At 45.8% G+C, this 12,996-nt stretch overlaps 1 protein-coding gene across 1 annotated transcript in view; it reads left to right on the forward strand.

Annotated features, from left to right (window-relative positions):
• Nucleotides 1-12,996, forward strand: part of LOC311114618 (DNA-binding protein SMUBP-2-like) — a 38,231-nt gene that overhangs the window by 6,391 nt on the left and 18,844 nt on the right. The window contains exons 5-9 of the mRNA XM_084189854.1: nt 2,056-2,153; nt 2,397-2,560; nt 2,937-3,137; nt 3,482-3,629; nt 4,266-4,440. Coding sequence (XP_084045980.1) covers nt 2,056-2,153; nt 2,397-2,560; nt 2,937-3,137; nt 3,482-3,629; nt 4,266-4,440 — 786 coding nt within the window. The remainder of the gene's footprint in view (nt 1-2,055; nt 2,154-2,396; nt 2,561-2,936; nt 3,138-3,481; nt 3,630-4,265; nt 4,441-12,996) is intronic.

The raw sequence follows: 12,996 nt of genomic DNA on the forward strand, positions 1-12,996 counted from the left end.
CTCCCTAACTCTGACTCTAATCCTGACCTCACTCCCTAACTCTGACTCTAATCCTGACCTCACTCTCTGACTCTAATCCTGACCTCACTCCCTAACTCTGACTCTAATCCCGACCTCACTCCCTAACTCTGACTCTAATCCCGACCTCACTCCCTAACTCTGACTCTAATCCTGACCTCACTGCCTAACTCTGACTCTAATCCTGACCTCACTCCCTAACCCTGACTCTAATCCTGACTTCACTCCCTAACTCTGACTCTAATCCTGACCTCACTCCCTAACCCTGACTCTAATCCTGACTTCACTCCCTAACTCTGACTCTAATCCTGACCTCACTCCCTAACCCTGACTCTAATCCTGACTTCACTCCCTAACTCTGACTCTAATCCTGACCTCACTCCCTAACCCTGACTCTAATCCTGACCTCACTCCCTAACCCTGACTCTAATCCTGACTTCACTCCCTAACTCTGACTCTAATCCTGACCTCACTCCCTAACCCTGACTCTAATCCTGACCTCACTCCCTAACCCTGACTCTAATCCTGACTTCACTCCCTAACTCTGACTCTAATCCTGACCTCACTCCCTAACTCTGACTCTAATCCTGACCTCACTCCCTAACCCTGACTCTAATCCTGACCTCACTACCTAACCCTGACTCTAATCCTGACCTCACTCCCTAACCCTGACTCTAATCCTGACCTCACTCCCTAACTCTGACTCTAATCCTGACCTCACTCCCTAACTCTGACTCTAATCCTGACCTCACTCCCTAACCCTGACTCTAATCCTGACCTCACTCCCTAACCCTGACTCTAATCCTGACCTCACTACCTAACCCTGACTCTAATCCTGACTTCACTCCCTAACTCTGACTCTAATCCTGACCTCACTCCCTAACCCTGACTCTAATCCTGACTTCACTCCCTAACTCTGACTCTAATCCTGACCTCACTCCCTAACCCTGACTCTAATCCTGACCTCACTCCCTAACTCTGACTCTAATCCTGACCTCACTCCCTAACCCTGACTCTAATCCTGACTTCACTCCCTAACTCTGACTCTAATCCTGACTTCACTCCCTAACTCTGACTCTAATCCTGACCTCACTCCCTAACCCTGACTCTAATCCTGACCTCACTCCCTAACCCTGACTCTAATCCTGACTTCACTCCCTAACTCTGACTCTAATCCTGACCTCACTCCCTAACTCTGACTCTAATCCTGACCTCACTCCCTAACCCTGACTCTAATCCTGACCTCACTCCCTAACCCTGACTCTAATCCTGACCTCACTACCTAACCCTGACTCTAATCCTGACTTCACTCCCTAACTCTGACTCTAATCCTGACCTCACTCCCTAACCCTGACTCTAATCCTGACTTCACTCCCTAACTCTGACTCTAATCCTGACCTCACTCCCTAACCCTGACTCTAATCCTGACCTCACTCCCTAACCCTGACTCTAATCCTGACCTCACTCCCTAACTCTGACTCTAATCCTGACCTCACTCCCTAACCCTGACTCTAATCCTGACCTCACTCTCTTACTCTAATCCTGACCTCACTCCCTAACCCTGACTCTAATCCTGACCTCACTCCCTAACTCTGACTCTAATCCCGACCTCACTCCCTAACTCTGACTCTAATCCTGACCTCACTCCCTAACTCTGACTCTAATCCTGACCTCACTCCCTAACCCTGACTCTAATCCTGACCTCACTCCCTAACTCTGACTCTAATCCCGACCTCACTCCCTAACTCTGACTCTAATCCCGACCTCACTCCCTAACTCTGACTCTAATCCCGACCTCACTCCCTAACTCTGACTCTAATCCCGACCTCACTCCCTAACTCTGACTCTAATCCTGACCTCACTCCCTAACCGTGACTCTAATCCTGACCTCACTCCCTAACCCTGACTCTAATCCTGACCTCACTCCCTAACTCTGACTCTAATCCCGACCTCACTCCCTAACTCTGACTCTAATCCCGACCTCACTCCCTAACTCTGACTCTAATCCCGACCTATTCCAATACTTGTTGTCCGCAGGGCCTTGAACACTCTGAATGGGTACAGCAGTGGACCAGCCTCGGATTTGATCAGCGTTCTCTTTGGCTATTCCGAACCTGGCTCTATATCACAACCAAGTAAGCCTGCCTCTCTGGAAGATGCTATTAGCCTCCTGTAGCACACCAGATGCTATTAGCCTACTGTAGCACACCAGATGCTATTAGCCTCCTGTAGCACACCAGATCATACCCTTCTTAAATAGAAGAATGACAAAATTATTGCCTATGTGATTTTGGACATCAGAAAAAATATTCACCTGTCTGAAAAAACTTCTTAGACGCAAATATAAGATTGACAATTGTCTCCTCTTATTTGTTCAGATGATCTGTCTTTCCTGAACACTGGTCTGGATGAGTCTCAGAGGGAGGCGGTGTCGTTTGCTCTGTCTCAGAGAGAGGTAGCTGTGATACACGGACCACCAGGCACTGGCAAGACAACCACTGTGGTGGAAATTATCCTCCAGGTGGTCAAACGGGGACAGAAGGTAGAGATGATGTCATACAGTACATTGGTGTGTCCATTCTGATCAAGAGAAGTATCAAGTTATGACAGTCTTTTGACACACAAGTCAATATGTTCTATTGAAAAATTGCTGAATCTGGCTTTAAATATGGTTTAGGTAATCCTTTTTAAATATGGTTTAGGTAATCCTTTTTAAATATGGTTTAGGTAATCCTTTTTAAATATGGTTTAGGTCATCCTTTTTAAATATGGTTTAGGTAATCCTTTTTAAATATGGTTTAGGTAATCCTTTTTAAATATGGTTTAGGTAATCCTTTGTAATCATTGGTTCATTGTTTTGTTCGTCACACTTGGACCAGATGTTGACTCTTATTGGTGTTTGTCTGTTTGTCCTGTAGGTCCTGTGTTGTGCTGGTTCCAACGTGGCGGTGGATAACCTGGTAGAGCGCCTGGTCAAGGCCAAAGCTAAGGTGCTGAGACTGGGTCACCCTGCCCGCCTGCTAGAGTCCATTCAGAAACACTCACTGGACGCCGTCCTCGCTCACAGTGACAACAGCAACATCATCGCTGACATACGCAAAGACATCGACAAAGCTTTTGTAAGTATTGATAATATGGCATCAATGATAATGACATCTTTAATATGAAAGCGTTTGTGAGTGTGATGGGTTTCCATTAGCGCTAACACCAGCTTGGTCTCTAATTATTTGACTGGTAAATTATGATAACAGATTATTTGGTATCAGAAGTTACTGTAATATACAGAATATCAATGTCCAGAAACTCTACATGTCATATCACTGGTTAACTCCCAGCTCCTGGCATTCATTAGTATTTGTGAAAAGGCTTTTAAGCTTAGAAAGTAAGGTCATTTTCTTTAGTGTATTTTCTGGATGTATTGGAAGGCTTCTAGGTTAGATATGAATGTTTTCTCAATGTGTAGATGGGGATGAAGAAGATTCGTGACAAAGGAGATCGGGTCAACCTGAAGAGGGAGGTAGGAGAGCTGAGGAAAGAGCTGAGGACCAGGGAAGCTGCGGCCATTACTGAGGTCCTCAAACGAGCTGACGTTGTCCTAGCCACTAACACAGGTGAGCGATGGTGGATATCAACGTTGTCCTAGCCACTAACACAGGTGAGCGATGGTGGATATCAACGTTGTCCTAGCCACTAACACAGGTGAGCGATGGTGGATATCAACGTTGTCCTAGCCACTAACACAGGTGAGCGATGGTGGATATCAACGTTGTCCTAGCCACTAACACAGGTGAGAGATGGTGGATATCAACTTTGTCCTAGCCACTAACACAGGTGAGCGATGGTGGATATCAACAGTTGTCCTAGCCACTAACACAGGTGAGCGATGGTGGATATCAACAGTTGTCCTAGCCACTAACACAGGTGAGCGATGGTGGATATCAACAGTTGTCCTAGCCACTAACACAGGTGAGCGATGGTGGATATCAACGTTGTCCTAGCCACTAACACAGGTGAGCGATGGTGGATATCAACAGTTGTTCATTAGGGGGCACACTATAAAATGTTTCAAAATGTTTTGCAACAAAAAAAAAGGACAATTTGCATTTCTGATTGGACAAGTCCTGGTAGCCCTCCTGTTTAAATATGTTTCCTTCCCTTTGGTGCCTAATGAACATGACCCTCTGTCCCCATTTTGACTGGGTGGCGTCCTACTGAACAATAATATGACCTGTCTGTGTTGTCTCCAGGTGCTAATGACGGTGGCCCTCTGAAGAACCTACCTGTAGACCATTTTGACTGGGTGGTGATAGACGAGTGCGCCCAGGCCTTGGAGAGCTCCTGTTGGATCGCTCTGCTCAGAGGCAGGAGGTGTGTCCTGGCTGGAGACTACAAGCAGCTGCCACCCACCATCAAGTCTCAGACGTAAATACCAGCTCTTTTTATTGGTCCCACCAACAAATACATGTAATGGTGAAATAAGTATAGGTATATCTGGTTTAGCAGATAATAACAAAAGAAGAACAATATTTACATGGCTCAAAGAGAAGGAATATAATATCTATTGTTTACAGGAAACTCATTCAACAATTCTAGATTAAGTTGTGTGGAAAAAGGACTGGGGGGGCAAATATACTTCTCCCATGGGCTAAGAAACTCAAAAGGGGTGATGATATTAATTAACAGTAATTTCGATTCGAATGTGCAAAATGTCCAAACAGATACGCAAGGTAGAAGGATTATTTTAAATATGTTATTGGACCATAAACAGATATGGCTCATTAACCTTTACGGACCAAATAATGATGATCCACACTTCTTTGACAATATATATAATAAATGATCAACCCTGCAAGCAACAGAACAGATAGATGGCAATAAAAACTGTAACATAGAGGCTCAGAATAAATTAGAGGAAAAACTAAACTAAATGGAGGAACTTATTCAAGAAAGATACAAAATAAAGCAAACTGGAAGGAATATGGGGAAAAATTCACAAAATTATTATTTAATCTTCAACATAGAAATGCTACCAAAAATAATTTACTGAAACTGGTAACAAATGACGGAGTCACCCATGATTCACCAAATGATATTTTGAAGGAGGAAACAAAGTACTTTAAGCATATGTTTTGGTTTGTCTCCTCCATCTCCTCTAACCAAAGTTAATTGTATGGATAATTTTTTCTATTGATAATGTAAAATAAACAGCCGTACAGAAATATTCATGTGAAGGTGAAATTACGGAGGAGGAACTTCTTGATGCATTTAAAGCCTTTAAGTCCGGGAAAACTCCAGGGCTGGATGGCATACCAGTTTGAGGTATACCAAACTTTTTTTGATATTCTCAGAGGATCGTTACTAGCATGTTTTAACCACTCATATGTAAATGGTAGATTATCAGACACACAACAAGAAGGTCTGATTTCATTATTGCTGAAACAGGATACCAGTGGGAAATATATAGATCTAGTTCATTAAAAAAATTGGAGGCCCCTTACACTTCAGTGTTGTGATTTTAAAAATTCTAGCAAAATGTATAGCGCATAGAATTAAAAAGGTATTGTCGGATATTATTCATTCTAATCAGACAGGTTTTTTACATGGACGATACATTGGAGATAATATAAGGCAAGTACTGGAAACAATAGAACACTATGAAAAATCTGGGAAACCAGGCCTGCTATTCATAGCAGACTTCGAAAAGGCTTTTGATAAAGTACGACTGGAATTTATATATTCACTACCGTTCAAAAGTTTGGGGTCACTTAGAAATGTCATTGTTTTCGAAAGAAAAGCAATTTTTTTGGTACATTTTAAAATAACATCAAATTGATCAGAAATACAGTGTAGACATTGTTAATGTTGTAAATGGCTATTGTAGCTGGAAACGGCTGATAATTTTTTTTTTTTTTTATGGAATATCTACATATGCTAATCCAAGTTTATCATTGTAAAAGGCTAATTGATCATTAGAAAACCCTTTTGCAATTATGTTAGCACAGCTGAAAACTGTTGTGCTGATTAAAGAAGCAATAAAACTGGCCTTCTTGAGACTAGTTGAGTATCTGGAGCATCAGCAATTGTGGGTTCGATTACAGGCTCAAAATGGCCAGAAACAAATAACTTTCTTCTGAAACTCCTCAGTCTATTCTTGTTCTGAGAAATGAAGGATATTCCATGCGAGAAATTGCCAAGAAACTGAAAATCTCGTACAACGCTGTGTACTACTCCCTTCACAGAACAGCGCAAACTGGCTCTAAGCAGAATAGAAAGAGGAGTGGGAGGCCCCGGTGCACAACTGAGCAAGAGGACAAATACATTAGAGTGTCTAGTTTGAGAAACAGACGCCTCACAGGTCCTCAACTGGCAGCTTCATTAAATAGTACCCGCAAAACACCAGTCTCAACGTCAACAGTGAAGAGGCGAGTCCGGGATGCTGACCTTCTATGCAGAGTTGGAAATAAAAAGCCATATCTCAGACTGCCCATCTTAATCTTTTATTTTTATTGGCCAGTCTGAGATACTAGCATGGGTTGCTAATATGACTGGGATTGTGCCTGGCTGCTGGATATTGAAAGAAAGTTTATTTGTAAACCAATAGAACATGAGAGAAATGCTGTTTTTAATGGCATATGAGGAAGTGTTAATAAAATAATTACCTCAACATTTCTATGGTCAGATTTTGGCTAGGCTACTTTGAAACAAGGTAAGACATGCCTCATAAAATTACATAAAACGTCCAAGTGCTGACTGGCTCCGCTCAGATGCAAGGTGCGTGATGTGCATTGCGCAACAGGCCTTCTCTCCGCTCTTGTGAACCATGCCTCGAATCAAGCCTTTGCTACCGATGCACCAAGTCTGAAACCAACAGGACCCTGAACAGCTTCTACCCCCAAGCCATGACTGCTGAATAGTTAGTCCGGGTAGCTGTTGGTTAACTATTTAACTATCTGCATTGACCCTTTTTTCACCAGCTCTTTTGAATCATCACATATGCTGCTGTTACTGTTGATCTATCCTGTTGCTTAGTCACTTTATCCCTACCGATATGTACATATTTACGTACAGTACCAGTCAAAGGTTTGGACACACCTACTCATTCCAGGGTATTTCTTAATTTTTACTATTTTCTACATTGTAGAATAATAGTGAAGACATCAAAACTATGAAATAACACATATGGAATCATGTAGTAGCCAAAAAAGTGTTAAACAAATCAAAATATATTTTATATTTGAGATTCTTCAAATAGCCACCCTTTGCCTTGATGACAGCTTTGCACACTCTTGGCATTCTCTCAACCAGCATCACCTGGAATGCTTTTCCAACAGTCTTGAAGGAGTTCCCACATATGCTGAGCACTTGTTGGCTGCTTTTCCTTCACTCTGCCGTCCGACTCATCCCAAACCATCTCAATTGGGTTGAGGTCGGGGGATTGTGGAGGCCAGGTCGTCTGATGCAGCACATCACTCTCCTTATTGGGTCAAATAGCCCTTACACAGCCTGTAGGTGTGTTGGGTCATTGTCCTGTTGAAAAACAAATGATAGTCCCACTAAGCCCAAACCAGATGGGATGGCGTATCGCTGCAGAATGCTGTGGTAGCCATGCTGGTTAAGTGTGCCTTGAATTCTAAATAAATCACAGACAGTGTCACTAGCAAAACACTCCCACACCATCACACCTCCTCCTCCATGCTTCACGGTGGGAACCACACATGCAAAGACACGGCAGTTGGAACCATAAATCTCACATTTAGACTCATCAGACCAAAGGACAGATTTCCACCGGTCTAATGTCCATTGCTCATGATTCTTGGCCCAAGCAAGTCTCTTCTTCTTATTGGTGTCCTTTATTAGTGGTTTCTTTGCAGCATTTCGACCATGAACGCCTGATTCACGCAGTCTCCTCTGAACAGTTGATGTGTCTGTTACTTGAACTCTGAATCATTTATTTGGGCTGCAATCTGAGGTGCAGTTAATTGCAGATTTCTGAGGCTGGTAACTCTAATGAACTTATCCTCTGCAGCAGAGGTAACTCTGGGTCTTCCTTTCCTGTGGCGGTCCTCATGAGAGCCAGTTTCAGAATAGCGCTTGATGGTTTTTTGCGACTGCACTTGAAGAAACTTTCAAAGTTCTTGAAATGTTCTGTATTGACTGACCTTCATGTCTTAAAGTAATGATGGACTGTCATTTCTCTTTGCTTATTTGAGCTGTTCTTGCCATAATATGGACTTGGTCTTTTACCAAATAGGGCTATCTTCTGTATACCCCCCTACCTTGTCACAACACAACTTATTGGCTCAAACGTTTTTTCCTCCCCAATTTCGTGATTGGTTGGATACAATTGGTAGTTAGTCTTCTCCCATCACTGCAACTCCCGTACGGACACGGGAGAGGCGAAGGTCGGGAGCCGTGCGTCCTCCGAAACACAACCCAACCGAGTCGCGCTGCTTCTTGACACAGGTGTACGGCGTTTCCACCAATGTGTCGGAGGAAACGCCGTACACCTGGCGACCGTGTCAGCGTGCACTGCGCCCGGCCCGCTAGTGCGCGATGGGACAAGGAAAACCCTACCGGCCAAACCCTCCCCTAACCTGGACGACGCTGGGCCAATTGTGCGCCTCCCAATGGGTCTCCCGGTCGCAGCCGACTGCGACAGAGCCTGTACTCGAACCAGGATCTCTAGTGGCACAGCTAGCACTGCGATGCAGTGAAGCTGGTTGAGAGAATGGGTGGATACTTTGTAGAAAATCAAATATAAAATATATTTTGATTTAACACTTTTTTTGGTTAGTACATGATTCCATATGTGTTATTTCATAGTTTTGACGTATTCACTATTATTCTACAATGTAAAAATAAAGATAAACCCTTGAATGAGTAGGTGTGTCCAAACTTTGACTGGTACTGTAAATTGTATATAGCCAAGTTATTACTTCGTACCCCTGCACATCGACTCGGTACCTTGTAGCCTAATTAGACTATATGGCTATAAAGGGGAAAGTTGTGTAAATTAAATAAAATCAGAGAGGAAGAGGCAAACTTTAGGCTACTTTGGTGAATTTGCGAGGCATGCAAGGCAGATTACCAAGACATGCCACCTTTTCTTTTCTTTTCTGCCCCCTCCTCTCTCTCTTAAACGCTGGCTCGCCTGGGGTGGATTCATTACGCCGATTATGTTGCAAGTTTGTTCAGTCTTCCTTCTGTTGCGTGTAGAATATCCTATCCTAGTTGCGAGACATTGCAAGCCAAGAAATTGTGAGATACAGCTTTTGATTGCCGATAGATGGGCCTAATGCACGGTTCTGACTGTCTGGTGGCTGACCTGCCTATACTGATAGATAGGCCTAGTGTACGGTTCTGACTGACTGTCTGGTGGCTGACCTGCCTATACTGATAGATAGGCCTAGTGTACGGTTCTGTCTGTCTGGTGGCTGACCTGCCTATACTGATAGATAGGCCCAGTGCACGGTTCTGACTGTCTGTCTGGTGGCTGACCTGCCTATACTGATAGATAGGCCTAGTGCACGGTTCTGTCTGTCTGTCTGGTGGCTGACCTGCCTATACTGATAGATAGGCATAGTGCACGGTTCTGACTGTCTGTCTGGTGGCCGACCTGCCTATACTGATAGATAGGCCTAGTGCACGGTTCTGTCTGTCTGTCTGGTGGCTGACCTGCCTATACTGATAGATAGGCATAGTGCACGGTTCTGACTGTCTGTCTGGTGGCCGACCTGCCTATACTGATAGATAGGCCTAGTGCACGGTTCTGACTGTCTGGTGGCCAACCTGCCTATACTGATAGATAGGCCTAGTGCACGGTTCTGACTGTCTGTCTGGTGGCTGACCTGCCTATACTGATAGATAGGCCTAGTGCACGGTTCTGCCTGGTGGCTGACCTGACTATACTGATAGATAGGCCTAGTGCACGGTTCTGACTGTCTGTCTGGTGGCTGACCTGCCTATACTGATAGATAGGCCTAGTGTATGGTTCTGACTGTCTGTCTGGTGGCTGACCTGCCTATACTGATAGATAGGCCTAGTGTACGGTTCTGACTGTCTGTCTGGTGGCTGACCTGCCTGTACTGATAGATAGGCCTAGTGTACGGTTCTGACTGTCTGTCTGGTGGCCGACCTGCCTATACTGATAGATAGGCCTAGTGTACGGTTCTGACTGTCTGGTGGCTGACCTGCCTATACTGATAGATAGGCCTAGTGTACGGTTCTGACTGTCTGGTGGCTGACCTGCCTATACTGATAGATAGGCCTAGTGCACGGTTCTGACTGTCTGTCTGGTGGCTGACCTGACTATACTGATAGATAGGCCTAGTGCACGGTTCTGACTGTCTGGTGGCCGACCTGCCTATACTGATAGATAGGCCTAGTGCACGGTTCTGACTGTCTGTCTGGTGGCTGACCTGCCTATACTGATAGATAGGCCTAGTGCACGGTTCTGACTGTCTGGTGGCCGACCTGCCTATACTGATAGATAGGCCTAGTGCACGGTTCTGACTGTGTCTGGTGGCTGACCTGCCTATACTGATAGATAGGCCTAGTGCAGGGTTCTGACTGTCTGCCTGGTGGCTGACCTGCCTATACTGATAGATAGGCCTAGTGCAGGGTTCTGACTGTCTGTCTGGTGGCTGACCTGACTATACTGATAGATAGGCCTAGTGCACGGTTCTGACTGTCTGCCTGGTGGCTGACCTGCCTATACTGATAGATAGGCCTAGTGCACGGTTCTGACTGTCTGGTGGCTGACCTGCCTATACTGATAGATAGGCCCAGTGCACGGTTCTGACTGTCTGTCTGGTGGCTGACCTGCCTATACTGATAGATAGGCCTAGTGCACGGTTCTGTCTGTCTGTCTGGTGGCTGACCTGCCTATACTGATAGATAGGCATAGTGCACGGTTCTGACTGTCTGTCTGGTGGCCGACCTGCCTATACTGATAGATAGGCCTAGTGTACGGTTCTGACTGTCTGTCTGGTGGCTGACCTGCCTATACTGATAGATAGGCCTAGTGTACGGTTCTGACTGTCTGTCTGGTGGCCGACCTGCCTATACTGATAGATAGGCCTAGTGCACGGTTCTGACTGTCTGGTGGCCAACCTGCCTATACTGATAGATAGGCCTAGTGCACGGTTCTGACTGTCTGTCTGGTGGCTGACCTGCCTATACTGATAGATAGGCCTAGTGTACGGTTCTGTCTGTCTGGTGGCTGACCTGCCTATACTGATAGATAGGCCTAGTGCACGGTTCTGACTGTCTGTCTGGTAGCTGACCTGCCTATACTGATAGATAGGCCTAGTGTACGGTTCTGACTGTCTGTCTGGTGGCTGACCTCCCTATACTGATAGATAGGCCTAGTGTACGGTTCTGACTGTCTGTCTGGTGGCTGACCTGACTATACTGATAGATAGGCCTAGTGTACGGTTCTGACTGTCTGGTGGCTGACCTGCCTATACTGATAGATAGGCCTAGTGCACGGTTCTGCCTGGTGGCTGACCTGACTATACTGATAGATAGGCCTAGTGCAGGGTTCTGTCTGGTGGCTGACCTGCCTATACTGATAGATAGGCCTAGTGCAGGGTTCTGACTGTCTGGTGGTTGACCTGCCTATACTGATAGATAGGCCTAGTGCACGGTTCTGACTGTCTGTCTGGTGGCTGACCTGCCTATACTGATAGATAGGCCTAGTGTATGGTTCTGACTGTCTGTCTGGTGGCTGACCTGCCTATACTGATAGATAGGCCTAGTGTATGGTTCTGACTGTCTGTCTGGTGGCTGACCTGCCTATACTGATAGATAGGCCTAGTGTACGGTTCTGACTGTCTGTCTGGTGGCCGACCTGCCTATACTGATAGATAGGCCTAGTGTACGGTTCTGACTGTCTGGTGGCTGACCTGCCTATACTGATAGATAGGCCTAGTGTACGGTTCTGACTGTCTGGTGGCTGACCTGCCTATACTGATAGATAGGCCTAGTGCACGGTTCTGACTGTCTGGTGGCCGACCTGCCTATACTGATAGATAGGCCTAGTGCACGGTTCTGACTGTCTGTCTGGTGGCTGACCTGCCTATACTGATAGATAGGCCTAGTGCACGGTTCTGACTGTCTGGTGGCCGACCTGCCTATACTGATAGATAGGCCTAGTGCACGGTTCTGACTGTGTCTGGTGGCTGACCTGCCTATACTGATAGATAGGCCTAGTGTACGGTTCTGACTGTCTGTCTGGTGGCTGACCTGCCTATACTGATAGATAGGCCTAGTGCAGGGTTCTGACTGTCTGTCTGGTGGCTGACCTGACTATACTGATAGATAGGCCTAGTGCACGGTTCTGACTGTCTGCCTGGTGGCTGACCTGCCTATACTGATAGATAGGCCTAGTGCACGGTTCTGACTGTCTGGTGGCCGACCTGCCTATACTGATAGATAGGCCTAGTGCACGGTTCTGACTGTCTGTCTGGTGACTGACCTGCCTATACTGATAGATAGGCCTAGTGCACGGTTCTGACTGTCTGTCTGGTGGCTGACCTGCCTATACTGATAGATAGGCCTAGTGCACGGTTCTGACTGTCTGTCTGGTGGCTGACCTGCCTATACTGATAGATAGGCCTAGTGCACGGTTCTGACTGTCTGGTGGCCGACCTGCCTATACTGATAGATAGGCCTAGTGCACGGTTCTGTCTGTCTGGTGGCTGACCTGCCTATACTGATAGATAGGCCTAGTGCACGGTTCTGTCTGTCTGGTGGCTGACCTGCCTATACTGATAGATAGGCCTAGTGCACGGTTCTGACTGTCTGCCTGGTGGCTGACCTGCCTATACTGATAGATAGGCCTAGTGCAGGGTTCTGTCTGTCTGGTGGCTGACCTGCCTATACTGATAGATAGGCCTAGTGTACGGTTCTGTCTGTCTGGTGGCTGACCTGCCTATACTGATAGATAGACCTAGTGTACGGTTCTGTCTGTCTGGT

Source organism: Coregonus lavaretus (genome assembly GCF_964263955.1).
Source record: "Coregonus lavaretus genome assembly, contig: HAP1_SCAFFOLD_1916, whole genome shotgun sequence".
NCBI classification, from domain to species: Eukaryota; Metazoa; Chordata; class Actinopteri; order Salmoniformes; family Salmonidae; genus Coregonus; species Coregonus lavaretus.